The sequence below is a fragment of the Heptranchias perlo genome, chromosome 16 (genome assembly GCF_035084215.1).
Source record: "Heptranchias perlo isolate sHepPer1 chromosome 16, sHepPer1.hap1, whole genome shotgun sequence".
Lineage (NCBI taxonomy): Eukaryota > Metazoa > Chordata > Chondrichthyes > Hexanchiformes > Hexanchidae > Heptranchias > Heptranchias perlo.
In genome coordinates this window covers 44,987,990-45,004,901 of record NC_090340.1, presented here as the reverse complement: position 1 = coordinate 45,004,901, position 16,912 = coordinate 44,987,990, and the positions used below count along the sequence as shown (strand labels likewise).

Here is a 16,912-nt window from a genome sequence, read left to right as displayed (position 1 = left end):
TTTAAAGTTTAAGTGCTATATTATCTTAAATAAATGATTACATGGGTAGGAGTTTGTATGAATGTTATATACAAGCCCTTTACTACTAGAAACCAATGCAAGGTTCAGAGGAAAGTTGTTGCTCAATTATGTTACAGATATTAATTAGAAGAAAATATTTCACTTAGTCAAAATTAGATTTCAGTCACATATTTCATTAAAGTCATACAAAGCTAAATTGCCCGATGTATAACCAGTTCAGAGGTCACAGAATAAGGATGCTGCCTTATCACAAGATGATACAAGTGTGCTTTGCACATACATCTCAAAAGAAATGGAATGGGAGAGCACATAGGTCAGGGATCTAGAGAATTACAAGTCGAAGCAATGTGGACCAAAGTGAAGAAAGTTATGAGTGTAGCATGACCATGGCATGTTTTGTGTTTGGAATTTTTATTCTGCTTTTCTTCTTAGTTTTTTGTGAATGCTGGAGTTCTTTTGTCACATGCACTGCACTCGGTGTAATGTATAGACTCCTGCACAACTATTTTAATCTTCAATAAATACATATTGGCAATCATCTTTATGCTGTTGTACAGTTTGCTTTTTACATGGAAATGAAGGCAGCCTGTATAATATGCCCTGCACTGTAAACATGAATTTCAACTTGATTAATTTATGGGGTGCTGCTACAGTATCTGCACATTTATCTTGAGGGTAAATAAAAATGCATGATCTAAATAACCTGCTTATCTCTATTTTCCAACAAAGATTTCAGGTCAGCTAATATAAATGCTAAACAATGGAGTGAATTGGAATTAGATTTTCAGGATTTGCCGTTTCAAAATACCAACTCTAAACCAGGGATAATATTCCCCCTGCTGACAATTCTACCGGGAAAAACGTTTGCAGATGGATTTAAAATGAGATGCTAAATGAGATCTGGATGAAGGGTTTTCTTGAATTGTCTTCAGCTCATGATACAGTACCTTTGTGTATTCGCACAGCCAAGGTGTATCAGTCAGGGCTTTGGGCTGATGTAATTCATAAGCACTCCGCAGTAGTGTAACAAATATTTATGAAATCCATGCAGCAGGGTGCATCACTGAGCCATTCTACACAGCTTTAAAGATGTTCATTACACTGCTGTTCAGTAGCACTGCACTGTAACTTCTGCTTGTTCAGTCTGTCCTGAGGATTCATTACATTTCTTAGCTCTTCTACTAGAGAGTAGTCAGATATAGTCCTGCACAAAATCATGAACAGATCAAATAGACAATCCCATCTTTTGTTTGAAGGAGAGGAAGATAAATGGCTATGGGGAAAGAATGAGGCAATGGATTCATTTTGGATTGCTCCAGTAAATAGGCACCACAGGCATGATAGGCCAAATGGCCACCTTCTGTGCTGTAAACTTCTATGGTTCTATACAATATGCATGTCAGTGAGTGTTAGAGGACTTGATGATTCAAGCATCAAAACAGCTATTCCAATTATTTGATTATTTATTTAATGATGAGACATTGTGCACCTCAGATAAAAACGGGAATAGTAAAATAGGCCTTGAATTACACCACTAAAAAGCAAAACTCAATTTTTACTGTTTTTCCCTTTTTTAAATTTTTGTTTCACCAATCTTTAGGTGTCTCCTTATCATCCTCTGACTTAGAGGGCAAGGGAGCGACCTATTTCCTGGGTCTTAACTCCATCCCTACAACCAGCTAGGCTGAGGTCAGTAGAAAAATGAGGCCTAATTGATGTAATTACCATATTACAATGAGGCTGGTACTGGCTGACAGCACAGCCTCCCTTTGTCCATCATCTTTCTTCGCTGTCAACTGGACTAATCTCATGACCTAAGCTCGCCCCGAGTGAGGCTGCTCTAGTAGTGCAAAGACTCACAACTTGGAGGCAAAATGTATACGAGGGGTAAATTATTTTATTAGCTCTAATTTTTCCTTCATATCATGGATATCATTAGGATGGTGATTGATTCTATCTACAATTTAATGCTCTATTCAGGACACAAATCCTCTCATCCTGACGCATTTGTACAAGAGATTATTGTACATTATCTTTGTTCAACTGAATTACAGACAATTGATTCTCTTCCCTGCATTTGCTATAATTCTTTACTCATGTCTCTTGACCTTTACAGTCAAAATTAATGTCCTAATTAAATCACAGGAATGATTTACAATTTTATTTACACTGCAATTTGCAATATCCCTGTGCACATCTATGGCTATCTGCAACCATTGTAAGCAAAGAGGAAGTATTACCACATATATAAATCTGTATACAAAATATTGTGAGATGGTTGAGTAATCAGATATTTCAACTACCAAATACTTCAGTGACATCGATCACCAATGAGTTGTAAGTACAGTAGAGTCCACATCAATGGGCAAAATAAAATTCTGTTAAAATAACTTAAGTTTGATACCTGGATGGATCACAAATTCTGCTCATTTGTCTGCACCTCTATAGTCCTGGAGTGTGAGTAATTGAGGTGGTGCTGCTTCATGTCTTTGAACTGGTTTGATTAAATCTTCCCAAAACCTAGCAAGCTTCAATTGTTTATATTTTAATAAAACCAGGTCTGCATTTACCCCAACCCAGGGCGAAAAATAGGAGATGTAACCACAGCCTAGACCTTCACAAGTTTTGTTTGAATTGGATTTATTAACATTGATGTTTAAAATGCTTTAATAGATTTGTATCGGACAACTGGTTGTAAAACCTTACTATTACAACATAAAGAGGTGTTCATTTTTCATCATAATTTACAGTTGACAGTGTTGAAATGTGCATTTTCTGGGAATACAACTTTGTTAGTGGTAACAATTGTAATGCTTCTCAAGCAATTAACAAGCCACTTAACAAGCCAATTAACAACACCTCAGCACAAGACATTGCCATCGCCCTTTGAAGCTGTCACCTTCACAGATATACACACACTGTGAGATAGATCACAGTGATATTGAAAATGAATCGTAAGGTGAGATGCAGAAGCACTGCTGATGAAGGAGTAGTAGTTATGGGATTGATCAGGGACATGGCAAAGATTTGGTATGCTGAGTGCCTCATCTGAATTGTTTGGGCACATGACTCGTAGTGGGCCTGCTTTACAATAGAAATGATTGGAACACAGCATCTGGGTTGGAGTTATTTACCTTGATTTGCACTGTATGGTTCAGCTCAGTACGTGGAAACAGGTACTGTAGATTGCCATTGAGCCCGTGGCAACACCAATGATATTTACAGCGGAGGCCTCAGTTATACAGGCCACAGGCAGCAGCAGTATCTCTCATCTCTCTTGCAATGAGCACTGCGAGGAGATGCCCTCCATGTATGGACTAGCATAGCAGCAGCTGGTTGCTACTCATTCCAATAGCAGTTCTGTGCCATCAGATAGCCTACACAAGACAGAAAACATCTCTTAACTATTTACTTCTTTCACTTCTGTGGTGATAGTTCAAAATCTTCCCATTCATTGAACTTACTAATAATAAGTCTGACTTGGAGTAAACAGCCATTTTACATTGCCCCTTATTTAGCTTCCAGGCAGTGGAATCAAAGACTACTGCAAACCAGGGTCTATGATTCTGTCACTAGATTAAGAAGGTCTGTTTTGGCAGTGTAAATGCTGGGAGCTGGTGCACAGGCAGGCGAACTGGCTATATGGGAAATCAGGAGATTTCCTGAGTGCCCCCTGTGAATGGTTCTGTATTAGCTCTATTATTGGCAACCCCTTTTCCATGAGAATCGCAAAGAATCCCACGCCCTTTCGGGGAGCAAGTCCACCCTTGTGCATAGACATTGGTTTTCTGGAATTCAAACTAAACAAAACACCAATATAAAAGCACCTAAATTACTCGCTTTTCGATTTTGCCCTGCAGCTCCACTATCATGCAAAAGTTACTCATTAATAAGCTTAAAGAAAGATCAGCATCTTTTTTTCTCACTTTTGTTAATGTTCGTTAAATTATTTTTGAAGAGGTAGGTATCCTTAGAGCAGAACTACACATGGACAAATAGATAATTAGCACATTAGAACTGTGATTACGCTAGGGATAGGTATAGACTGAAATACTAATAGGAGACAACGATTCTCTGCTGCCGGTGGGGGATGTACTCTGTGGAGGCCAGCAGGCAGGGTTTAATGATAGAGATGTGAAGATGGATGAATATTCTGGAGTTTTTGCAGGTCCCCTTTCGGGGAGCAGGGAGTCGTTATGTAGAAATTTTCCTCCGGGGATTAAATGTGTGGGGTGGAGCTACGATGGGTTAGATTGTGCATAGGTTTGCTGAATGAATGGGCTTGATAGTCCAAATGTCCATTTCTTGTTCTATGATTTTTTTTTAGTCTGCTTTGTCTGCTGAGAAGATTTCACACTGCCTTGAATTCCAAAGAGGCCGCAAAGTTTCTGCAACAGCAGGTCTATTGCTTCCTGATCTTCAGATGGCTGGGCAGAAAAAAAAGTATTTAGAATAATTGCAATTAGAACTTTTTAAAATGCAATCGCATGAAATTCTAATAATACATATATAATGTATCTAATCTTTTAATTGTAAATAATTATTTCTTCTGATAATTATAAATTTTAATCAGTTCATTGTAATATTTTTAAATGGTAAGCAAAAGGGCCCCTTTTTATTATAGTGACAGAGTTAAGGACCATAAAATATATGCCAGCTTTTTCTATGCTATAACCAGAATTTTGGCTTCCTCAATTTTCAAATAGGATCTTGTATATTGGTTGGCTGAGATAAACCACTTGTCACATTTTCCTTTAGATTCACCACGGCTGTAAAGCAGCTGCATGAAGTAATCAACACATCTTCATTACTACTCTGGTCTTGTTGCCAAGAAACATGTAGGGGCCAAAAATCTGGCTGTTCAAGAGCCCTCCTACTATAGGTCTGGGGGGAAAGGCCACAAATTAGGCCAGGACCTGGATTACGCCAGTTCCAGAATTCCTCGGTAGTTTCCAGTAATCTGTGTCGGAGACTCCATCTGCCCCATGTAAGGATACTGGCGTAAGAGTGGAGCGTGGTTGGAGGTGGGGACTCTCAATGCAGGAGTTTCCACATCCCCAACCTGGAGAAAGAGCAAGTAGCCAGTACACCGAGTGGGTCCATGCATACTGGCCTGCTGAATAGTGCCTGAGGGTCCAGGCCTGGCAAATCTTTTCATAATTTATCAGCTCCTTTATAAAGGGTCCCCAGCCTAGGCCCAGCACCCTCCGTTGTATTTTGTGGCTTTTCCCCTCTGATGGATGCCCAAAATCTGCCCCAGTGGATGGACACCCACCTGGTTTATTTAAATTAGGTGACTTCCACCTGACCCCACCAAGTTTGGTGGAGTCAGCACCCGTGGTCACCGGCAGGTGGATCCTGGCATTTATGCCAGGAACATTGGCCTGTGGGTTCTCAGAGTCTTTGAGGTGATTTGTAGTCTCTCTACCGCCACCTGAAATCACTTAACTTAGCACGGACTATGGACTGAACCCAGAACCTTCCTGGACTGTGTGGTTCAACTGCTGCCTCAACTACTCCCATAGAACCATCGATGTTTATGGCACAGAAGAAGTCCATTCAGCCCATTGTATCTGTCTCAGCTTTTTGCTCCCACTGCCCTACTCACTCCCCATCTTCACTACCGTAACCAGCTGAGCCATCAAGGGAGCATCCAAAAGGCGTTTCAAAGCTACTGAATTGCTGATATATTTTGTCAACTTGTTGCAAAAAGTTTACTTTCTCTCAAGAATACTGTACGTACTACTGGAGAATGTCGCTCCTCTGTGAAGGTCACCAGAATTACTGAAAGGAAGAGGTTTAAGACCACGAACGACAGACAGATGGTGGAGGTAGAAATAATGATTGCACCTGCAGTGGGATAAAGTTGTGTCACCTGGGTGCGAAAAAAGCATGAAAACAGAGTTAGAAAAGAAGCAGCAGACTTTGAACTCTGTACTTCATCTGTCCACATGATCTAGTAGTTTATAACCAGTGTAACGAACAGATGGCTCAGGGTTAATGTAACATTCTGATTTAACTTGACTAGTGGGAGATATTTCCTTGCCTGAAAACTACAGCTAAAAATGAAAGAAAAAAGCTGAGGTTTTTATTGCGTGGTGACTGCTTATCAGCATCCACTCAAGGGATAGGAATTGTCCAAAATAAAATAAACTCTATTCTGCTGCTTTCTGAGAGCGCGATATTACAATATTGAAATAAGGCTCCTGCGTTTATTGCAGATCCGGATTGTTAAATTCGTTTGCCCTAGTTAGAACTTGCGTTGAGTTATTCTCTCCAAACGTCATTCATAGAGAAACGCTCTGTGACTCATAAAATGTTCACTTACCTCATTATAATTGAAGTGCCCCAGCTGAAGACTGAGAATTGTTTCAGCAGCCTTGAAGAATGTACTGTAGGAGGCTAAATTGGAGCCCAGCATCACATAGCACTGCAGCGTACAAAAATGGCAGATCATTTAAGTAATGTCTCCATATCTTGCTAGTAACTTCCTCTGCTGGTAACTTGAACAACTCACATTAATTACAGTTTTGGTAAAGTTTGCTTTTCTGTGCAATTATATATGCTATATACCCACACACATTGGACAAGACCATCGTCAGCTAGGGTTAGCAGCCAGCTGAAGTTTGGATGTATGGTTTACTTTGATCTCCCTCCATTTAGCTGAATAGAGGGTCTCTATCTGAAATATTAACCTACATTTTCTGAATCCGGGCTACAGCAAGATATCTCATCCACCACCACAATTTTCCAATTTGTTCTGAAGCAGGGTGAATTACCTTGACCACTGGCCTAGACTTGGAGCATTTACCCCTTTAACTTTTCTTTTTCCTTTTCAGGTATGATGGACCTACTGTATACTTCCAGCATTTTCTGTTTATATTTCATGTTTCTAGCATTCACAGTTTTTATTTTATCTTAAATTGAGCTGGCTGCTTTTATCAGTGAATTTTTCTTAAATACCAGGAAGTGTTGCATGCATTTATGCAACATTATTGAGCCTTCAAAGAATGAATTGCATATGGGTAGAACTTTGGGCTAACCTTGCCATCCTAGCAGAGTCGATCCAGGCTCGCAATTGATGACTACAATTTCCTGGGGTCATTTGAGCATGACCTCCCAGCGCAGATTTGGCCTTGTGCCAGGAGTTAGTCTAATGGGGAAATTTTGGCTAGTAGCTCAAATTTAAAGGGATGTGGTCACTTAAAGATATATGAGGGCAAAATCTGTTTTAAGGCTCAAGATGGATTTTAAATATTTCTCAGCCTTTGCCAAAGCTGTGGATGTGGGGTGGAGCCGGTGAAATGCCAGGCAAAAATGATGTAAAAACGAAACCCAATTTGGCGGCATGAAGTGAAATCTATGAGCAAATGATGGGGTGGCTGGTGCAGCAGCCAATCTCCTGTTTCATGGCTGGCAAAATGGACTTGGTGCTATGTGGCATGAGTGTGAGGAGGGTTGCCCTTTTTGGCATTCCAAGGCACTATTTTCAGAGGGCAGCTGTGCCCCATTCCTTTCAGGTGGTGGTGGCCAAGCCCAATGCTCTCTGTAATGCCAGCAGGACCTGGGAAAAAAAGTGGAAGAAGATGGTACATTTCAAGGACTGTGGTACGGTAATACAATACCACTTACCAGGTTAAAAACACAAAATGGACACTGAGTTTAATGCAGGGGCATCAATCAAGCGAATTACTCTGTCCTGGATGGTGTCAAGTTTCCTGAATATTGTTGTAGCTGCACCCATCTAGGCAAGTGGTGAGTGTTTCATCACATTCCTGACTTGAGTATTGTGGATGGCGGAGAGGCTTTGAGGGGTCAGGAGGTGAATACATTTGTCTCAGAGTACCCAGCCTCTGCCCTACTCATGAAGCCATATTGTTGATATGGCCGGCCTAATTAACCTTCTGGTCAATGGTGAACCCCAGGATGTTTATGGTTGGGGAACTTGGCAATGGCAGACCAAGCCTGGCTGTTGTCCAGGTTCTTTTATAGGCTGGCATGGACTGCTTCATTATCAATGGAGCTGAACACTGCAGAATCATTAGCAAAGAGGCCTCCTCCTAATCTTATGATGGAGGGAAGGTCATTGATTAAGCAGCTTAAGATGGTTGAGTCAAGGACACTTCCTTGAAGAACTCCTGTAGCGATGTCCTGGGGTTGCGATGAATGACCTCCAACAATCATGACCATCTTCCTTTGTGTCAGGTATGACTAGGCACTGGAGTGTTTCCCCTTGACCCCCCACTGACCTCAGATTTGCTAGAGCTCCTTGGTGCCATACTTGCTCAAATGCTGTCTTGTTGTCGAGGGCAGTTCTTGTGTCCATGTCTGGATCAAGGCTGCAATGAAGTCTGCAACTTAATGGTTTTGTTGGAACCTAAACTGAGCATCGATGAACAGGTTATTGGTGACTACTTGTTACATGATGGCACTGTTGATGACTCCTTCCATCGCTTTGCTGATGATCGGAAGGAGTTTGATAATTGGCCAGGTTAGGTTTATCCTCCTTTTGGAGGATTGGACATACCTGGACAATTTTCCACACTGTCACATAGATGCAAATGCCGTAGCTGCACTGGAACAGTTTGAGATTAGCAGAGTGACTAATTCTAGTGTGCAGGTCTTCAGCACTGCAGCCAGTATATTGCATGGGCTCATAGCCTTTGTTGTGTCCAGAGCACTCAGCTATTTCTTAATGTCATGTGGGATGAATCATATTGCTGGATACTAGCATCTTTCATAATGGGAACCTCAGGAGATGGACAAGTGGGAACATACACTAGGCACTATTAGCTGAAGCCGTTTACAAACATTTTAACCTTGTCTATTCCACTCATGTGCATTTCTAATACTGGAAGGATTATAAAGCGTGACAAAAATTGTCCATAACCTACCATTTGCAGGTTATAGATTATAGGTTTAACTGTTCTTCAATAAGCCCTGAACCAAATCTAATCATTTGTGTACAATTACAAAAATTAAAGAGTGTGTGAGATTATAGTTTTGGTTAACTACTGAAGTAAGACTTTCAATTGACTAATCACTATGTTCTAAGTTAAACAACATGCAGCAGAAAGGTTGTTTCTTCTTACCACACTGGAGTAGGCCACAAGCAGCAGTATTATGATAACAAATAAACCTTTGAGTTCCCCCCAGGCTCTCAGCTTTGCAGATGTGAACAGATGTAGCTTTGGGTTCAGATGCAGCAGACGCCAGAGCTTCACTGTGGTCAGTGCCACCAATATAGCGATGACATAATTAAGAGCAGAATTTATGATAGCCAACCCATGGAAACTAACAAATCTGCAAAGATAATAATACAGTTGAAAGGTCAATGACTGACATGGAAGTTTTCTAACTTATATTCTCTCTAATTGGATGGCAGAAGGCAGCGGGGGACCAAAAGAACGGTCCCCAGCACTCAGGTAAATTGCGGTGAGGGGGATTCGGGAGGGGCTCGCGAATTGGGGAGAGAGGGTAACCCAGGGCAGAGGAGGCCTAAACTTTCTTTGTAGGGCCTAGAAGTGTGCTCCAGTTCCTCCTGGCACCACGACGACAGTCAAAAACAGTATAACAACTTACCTTTTGGGTCTCTTCAGGTCCTGACTCCTCTTCCCGCTTGGTTGGTTTAGCTGGGAAGCCACACCGCTGCCTGGCAGGCAAGGTTAAAATCGCCCATTGAGTCTCTGAAAATGTTAATAGACTGGGCGCAAAGCCACCTAATGTTTAGAATGTGGACTTAAAGTGTGACAAATTTACATAGGCAAAATCCATAATAAATGTGGACATGGGCTTCCAGTCTAGCCTCCAAATGTGATGTCACAAAGTGTCGGGGAAGGGAGGAGTTAGTTTGCAGGTAGAAGAAGTGGCAAGCCCTCCAGTATTGGAATTTAGGAACGCATCAGAAATGCGTTAAATATGAACTCTGAAGTTTACAAGGAATCATATGTAAAAATAAAATCACTAATTGAGAAAACAAAACCTATGGCTCCCATCACAAAATGTCAGGGTTACAAAAGTATCAGCGGAATTAAATATTTATCATATTGTAGAAGCACCTTTGAGGATATTTAAGATAATAATCTAGAGTTCCACTTTCGAGCGATAGTCGTTCTATAAACAGTGCAAATGCACTCCAACTGCACAGGATGATGGACATTTCGATCAGGTTACGCATGTCCTGGAAATACTTCCAATTCTGCTCTTTGAAGAGCTTTCCCTAGAAAAGGAGGTGGAATTAATATTTTTGAGCAATTGAAAAATAACAAAATAACAAATTTCAGGCATATTGTATGTTTTATTTCAGATTAAGTTACAGTTTTAAATTTAAGTTATATTGAAAACATCTTGGGCTATATTTTCCTCTGGTTGTTAATTTAAATTAAAAAGTAGACATGAGTAAACAGGTGAGCAAGATGATAGAAAGTAGTTGCTGACTTCATATCTATCATAAAGGAAATTAGGAAAAAACATTCGCTTGTTAAAGAGCTGTCTGGAAAAAAATCATCCGGTTGCCTTTTTGAGATGGTTTGGCTTCAAACACAAGGGCAAGGTGGATTAAGGCAGAATAATTTGGAACAATTTCTCTGCATAGCAAGCTTTCAACTTATAACCCATCATGCCCATATTAACCTACATTTGGCACACTGAAGTCATCTGTTTCTGGCACAGTCTTGTTGAAGATTAGTTTTATGAACATTTTGTACCTACCTGTAGCACCATGTAATAAACAATGAAGAGCATATACACAATCTTTATTGCAGCAAACAGCATAGTAATGTCTCTGTTGTGGATCAATTGTATGCTTTCCAGGTTTGTAGAAGCAATAAAGGCTCCTGTAGAATTGAATTAGATTATATAATAGCAATTAGGGATAGAAAATTAGGTTTGTTTAGATTGTTACAGTTTAATACTAGGTGATTCTGATCTTAAACTTGACTGATACTTGCTCTAGTTTTGTAAGATCAGCTGCAATTCATTCTGTTGAAATAAATGGAAATATAATAGCGAAAAGGACAGATATTCTACTGTGCATTTTGCACATCTTCAAATGTGATTTTTTTAAAATTCTCTCTTGGGACGTAGCCATTGCTGGCAAGGCCGGCATTTATTGCCCATCCCTAGATGCCCTTGAGAAGGTGGTGGTGGGCCTTCTTCTTGAACCGCTGCAGTCCATGTGGTGAAGGTGTGTTCATAATGCTTTTAGGTAGGGAGTTACAAGATTTTGACCCAGCGACGATGAAGGAACGGCGATATTTGTCCAAGACAGGATGGTGTGTGACTTGGAGGGGAACTTGGAAGTGATGGTGTTCCCATGCACCTGCTGCCCTTGTCCTTCTACCTGGTGAGGGTCGCGGATTTGGGAGCTGCTGCCAAAGAAACCTTGGCGACTTGCTGGAGAGCATCCAGTAGATAGTACACACTGCAGCCATGGTGTGCTAGGGGTGGAGGTGGTGGATGTTTAGGCTAGTGGATGAAGTGTCGATCAAGCACATTGCTTTGTCCTGGATGGTGTTGAGCTTCTTGAGTGTTGTTGCAGCTGCACCCATCCAGAGAGCACTCCATCACACTCCTGACTTGTGCCTTGTAGGTGGTGGAGAGGCTTTGGGGAGTCAGGAGGTGAGCCACTCACTGCAGAATACCCAGCCTCTGATCTGCTCTAGTTATGGCACTTAGTTATGGTCCAGTTGAGTTTCTGGCCAAAATGACCCCCATAATGTTGATGGTGGAAGATTCAGCGATGGTAATCCCATTGAATGTCAAGGAAATTGTTGGCAATGGTCATTGCCTGGCACTTGTGTGGTGCAAACTTATCAGTCCAACCTTGGATGTTGTCCAGGTTTAGCTGCATGTGGGCATGGACTGCTTCATTATCTTAGGAATTATGAATGGAGCTCAACACTGTGCAATCATCAGAGAACAGCTCCACTTGTGACCTTATGATGGAGGGAAGGTCATTGATAAAGTAGCTGAAGGTAGTTGGGCCTAGGATGCTGCCGTGGGGAACTCCTTCAATAATATTGACTGGTTTTGATAATGAAATTTAGCAAGCATTCAGTAATTTTTAAAAAAAATCTTGGATTTTTCATCATATCTGAGGTAATCATACAAATTATTTCCAAAGTTTCTGAACCCTGTTCAATGACCCTGATTTTTGGACACATGTGCAATGATGGAGATGGGTTTCAAAATACAAACATAATCTCAAAGGATTTTAAAGTTAGCTTCAGCTTCCTGACAAGGAATGACTGTGACCCTGTCAGCAATCATTCCCATGCTAATGCATAGAATTATATAACTATTTATGTACCTGAAATACCATGTAATTTGCATTGTACTCCTAATCGAAGCAAGACCTGAAAGAGCATGTAAACATAATATTTTTTCTTAAAAAGAAAAAAATCAATCAACTTTACTTTTGACCTGTTCCTAGTCTGGTTTGCCATAGCCAAAGCTGCAAATTTATGTAAAACATAAAATTATGAAAAGGCCAATCAGTCCATCCTGCTCAGCCTATCATTCTGGCTCTGACCATAGGAAAAGCAATCATATGTGAGCTCTTACCTATACCGTTTGTTTCCAGTGTCATTGTGGTTACACAGAACAGATTTACATTCGCATTATAGACTGTGAACTCTACAATGATGGCTCTGGTGTAACTGTCTATCCAATTGCTTTCAGCTAAATATTTAACAATCCTGCAGGGTAAATTGGTAGAAAGGCAATGTATGAATATAAAGTCAAACACTTTCATTTCATGTTATTTCAAAAAGGAATGTGAATGGGCATCCTCATGGAAACCATATGGCACTCACAGAATAACTGAATTTACCTGGATGCATTCTCTTTTTCTGTAGTTAAGTCAGCCACATAGCCACTTCCTCTGTATAAAGCAAGATTTCTCCAAAATGGATACTCCTGTAATTTTGGCTGGTATTGCCAGATATAACTGAGATTTGAGGCCTGTGCAGGTGTGTTGTTTGTCCATTGCTCTCCATAGTTTGACATATCCTCCTCATCAAAAGAGTACGGGACTTCACATTTTTTAACAATGCTTTTTAACATCTTCAATGCAGGACAAGCACGTTTTTTTACTCTCAGTTGTTGAATACGAGGGCTTCCAAGTAGTATTGAATTTCCATCAGTTATAAATCCTAGCAACAAAGGCACACATATCATTAGTTTAATGGTATGCCTTTGATCTCTAGGAGGGATTTCATAAAAATATCACTTAAAAAAAAGACAAACTGCGCCTATGAAAGTTTGGGTCTGAATCATTTAGTGAGCAGGGACTGAATCATTTAGTGAGCAGGGACTGAATCATTTAGTGAGCAGGGACTGAATCATTTAGTGAGTTGGGACTGAATCATTTAGTAAGTTGGGACTGAAGGAGGATACAAACTTTCAGTCATCTGGAGCTCCATCAATGTCATAAAAGTTTAAAATCTCAATCAGCGACTGAGAGACCACGAGAAGATCCAATGCCCGTTACTGAGAGGAAGAGGAAACTGGAGGACGGTCACACCAAGCTGCTCTCATGAACTCCTAAGGGTTCAATTTCAGCAGTACTGGTAGACATCTGAAAGCAGCTCACTTGTCTAACCTTCGAGCCATTGAATGAGAGACCCGAGAAAAGTGACGCAGAGAAAATACATTAAAGGGAGTTTCGCCATTAAAAAATGGTAACATGTCCACTGTATCACACGAAGAAAGCTTACATCAGTGCAAACTGTTGTCTGAATTGTTTACTAATCTATCTATAAATAATTAAAAATGGTAAGTGCCCAAACATGCCATGGGTATTGCACCTGTAGGTAGTGCTGTGAGGGTCATCTTTTGTGGCCTAATGTTACTGTGACACCTTAACTGACTCATTATACAACACACAATCATTGCTGTGCATACCTGCTGAACATTGAACTGTACATTGATCTTGTTGCAATGGAAGAAAATAGGAGCAATTTTCGGACTTTGCATTCCCAGTGGGGAGCCTGTACTTTTACGCACCGACATTAAACCCGGAAATAAAGCCGGGTTGCAGTCGTGACCCAAAAAACAACCATTTTCAACTCCCACCCGCCCCCAGCCCACCCGTTCTTAGGGTTTAAAATCACCCCCATAGTGCTTGTACATGGGTCTCCCACTGGAAACAACCAATCAGAAATGGGGCCATTGTTATTTAGAGGGGTGAAGGATGAAGGAAGGCCATGTGTAGCATCACACAACACCCCAATGAGTAGCAGTATCACCTGTACAATGCCGTCACCACTTTCCCTGACATGATTATTGGCCCAGCTCTCCACACCTCCTGCTCACTAAGCAGCCCCTCTCCACTGAACAACAATGTCAACCCTGCACCCAATTTCCCCTCCTCCCCCCACTCTGCACAATTCTCAACTCTGCACTTCAACCCCTCCCCTGACAATGAATAGCAGTTTTATTATCATAACCCTTCTTCCCCCACTAAGCATGAATATTGGCCCAGCACTGAGCTCCTCCCCAGCTCTGACCATCACTGTCGACTCTTACCCCACTGATCGGCATTCGTAGCCATGGCCCCTCTGCCCACTGAGCACTAATGCCAACACTGCGCTCCTAAGATCTCCCGCCTCAGATCCCCCCCAGCCCAATCCTAGGCCCCGCAATACCCTTCTCAGTGCTCACGAACCCCTATACTGCACTTCCAGTGCTCCCTAAACTTGAGAACTCCCTCCCTTATATCTTGAGACCCTAGGATCTCTCTCCCAGTGATCCTAGATCCCAGGACTTGCCCTAATGTTCCTAGAACCTACTTCTCCAGTGCTCCTGGAACCCTTGACCCACCCCCAGTGCTCCCAGCCTGAGAGATCACCTCAAAATTTTGCTAGACCCTCTGACCTCCATCCCAGAACTGCCAGATCCCAGAGCTGCTCCAATGCTGATAAGTCAATGCCTCTGGTAATACTGCATCACATTACATCCTTGTTCTTATAAAACCTCTGACTTACTGCGAACAACACCACAGGAGATCTGCTAGTTTCTAATTAATTGTAATAGGTTAATTAACAAATCAATGATGAAGGCAGCATTAGTCTGTCATTTTGCTTGTAATCTTTTACAGCAAGATTTCACACTGAAAACGTTTACCTTTATAACTTCCATATAGGTTGGGTAGTAACAATTTGCTGGCCCAGATGTAAAAGTCATTGATGCTTCGGATATCATTGAAGGAAGGGGTGAATGTCTGGTTAATGGCTTTGTTGAGATAGAATGAATTGGGATTTTGCTCTCCATAAGCAATGGTTAGCAACAAGGAGAAAAACACCAAATGAACTGAAAAAAAAAGTGCACGTCAGAATATGAAGAGGTCAAAGTTTTACTTTAAAAATAGTTACTCTGTCATGAAAACACTCAATTGATCTTGAGCAGTGTGAGTATTAGAGAGGATGTATGCCCAAGATCAGTGGATAGGGTTGTATGTTATTAAACAATATAAAATATAATTTATATACCCAGAATCTTCTGGATCACAGCATACATTTTCTTCTCTTTTCTTTTCATCTCTTTCATGTTTTCCACAAATTGAACTGTTGGTGGTTGGTAGATATTAGTGTTTCGGTCTGTCCATAAAGCGTTGTCAGGTTTCGCTGTGGATAATACAGTTTGTTAAGGATGTAAAAAGGATTGGAGATGACTATACATGATGAGAACAAAATGAGAAAAGGCCATTTGACCCATCAAGTCCATATTCTTTCCAGAGATCATATCCAGTCCACTATATCATGGATGCTACCTAAGCGGAACAAGTAAACTAATCTGGTTTTGAGAAAGTACCAGCAGTATTCAGTCCAGTGGTACTATGGTAAAACTGGGCAGATAGCAGAGATAATTGAAAACATCTTAATTTTACTACTTACTTTCTGTTTCTAGTGGGCTCGATATGCTGGGAATGTAGGGATCTTAACTAATTTCAGTTTATAATTATCTGTTCAAATTTATTCACCACCTATTATAGTTATATATGTGCAATACAGGCTGATCCTCAAATTGTGCCAACACAAACCCACTCAAGGCAGTTTGATAACTCAAGAGTAGGGTGCCAACTTGAGTGTACGTGGCTCACAACTGGTTAAGCCAACTATCACCTGATCTGGCTGGACCACATCAAGTGTTATCAGCCTCAGTCTCCTCTGCCAAAACAATCCACTACTCCAAGATCATCCTGAAGAGCAAAGGTAGCCTCTGTCTTCTTTTCTCCTCTACGAATCGTTTTCTTAAACCCTTCTCACCTGCCTCCTCCACACTCACCTCCAACAAGTGTATGGAGCTCATGGAATTCTTTGTCACTAAGATTGAAACTATCCTTTCCTTGTCCACCAAACTTCATCTTAGGTGTCTCCCTGTCCTAGCCTGAGCCTGCAACTTTAGTTTCTCTCCTATTTCCCCTCATGCCCTCACTGAGCTCAACTTGCCTATGAAATCCACCTCCTGCTTCCTTGACCACATTTCCACTAAACTGTTAACTACCCAGCTTCTCCTTCTGACCTTTATGCTAGCTGATATTGCAAATGGTTCCTCTCCTCAGGTATTGTTCCCCCCCACCCAACTTTAAAATCTGTCTTCATCACTCCCCTCCTCAAAAAAACAACCCTCAAGCCTTTGTCCTTGCAAACTACTCCCCATCTCCAACCTTCCTTTCCTCTCCAAAGTCCTTGAACATGTTATCTCCCAAATTCGTGCCCATCTTTCCCACAATCCATGGTTGAACCTCTCTAATCACACTTCTGTCCCTGCCACAGCACTGAAACAGCCCTAGTCATAGTCACAAATCTTCAGTGACTGTGGTGCATTATCTCTGCTGCCTTTGACACGACTGGCCACGTTATCTTCCTCCAAACCCTTGCCTTAATTT

General features: G+C 41.2%; 1 protein-coding gene and 1 long non-coding RNA gene across 2 annotated transcripts; both read right to left on the bottom strand.

The window, feature by feature from the left end:
- Window positions 1–4,106: 4,106 nt before the first annotated feature.
- Window positions 4,107–6,412, bottom strand: LOC137333741 (uncharacterized). The gene is made up of 3 exons (XR_010965973.1): window positions 6,350–6,412; window positions 5,765–5,896; window positions 4,107–4,448 (listed from the first exon to the last, which is right to left on the bottom strand). It is a non-coding gene; the product is annotated as an uncharacterized lncRNA (long non-coding RNA).
- Window positions 6,413–7,537: 1,125 nt separating this feature from the next.
- LOC137333430 (polycystin-1-like protein 2) lies at window positions 7,538–16,387 on the bottom strand. Its single transcript, XM_067997580.1, has 7 exons — window positions 16,309–16,387; window positions 15,513–15,647; window positions 15,148–15,333; window positions 12,854–13,175; window positions 12,586–12,719; window positions 10,732–10,856; window positions 7,538–7,585 (listed from the first exon to the last, which is right to left on the bottom strand). Exons 1-7 carry the CDS (start codon window positions 16,385–16,387, stop codon window positions 7,538–7,540), a joined length of 1,029 nt encoding a protein of 342 aa, XP_067853681.1.
- Between the last annotated feature and the right edge of the window lie 525 nt (window positions 16,388–16,912).

Coding starts and splice junctions, on each gene's coding strand:
- LOC137333430 (XM_067997580.1), bottom strand. CDS start 16,387: ATGAAGTTTGGTGGACAAGGAAAGGATAGTTTCAATCTTAGTGACAAA. Junction 15,648..16,308: donor GCTCCATACACTTGTTGGAG/GTGAGTGTGGAG, acceptor TATTATCCACAG/CGAAACCTGACAACGCTTTA. Junction 7,586..10,731: donor TTTATTACATGGTGCTACAG/GTAGGTACAAAA, acceptor TTTTTTTCCCAG/GTCCTGCTGGCATTACAGAG.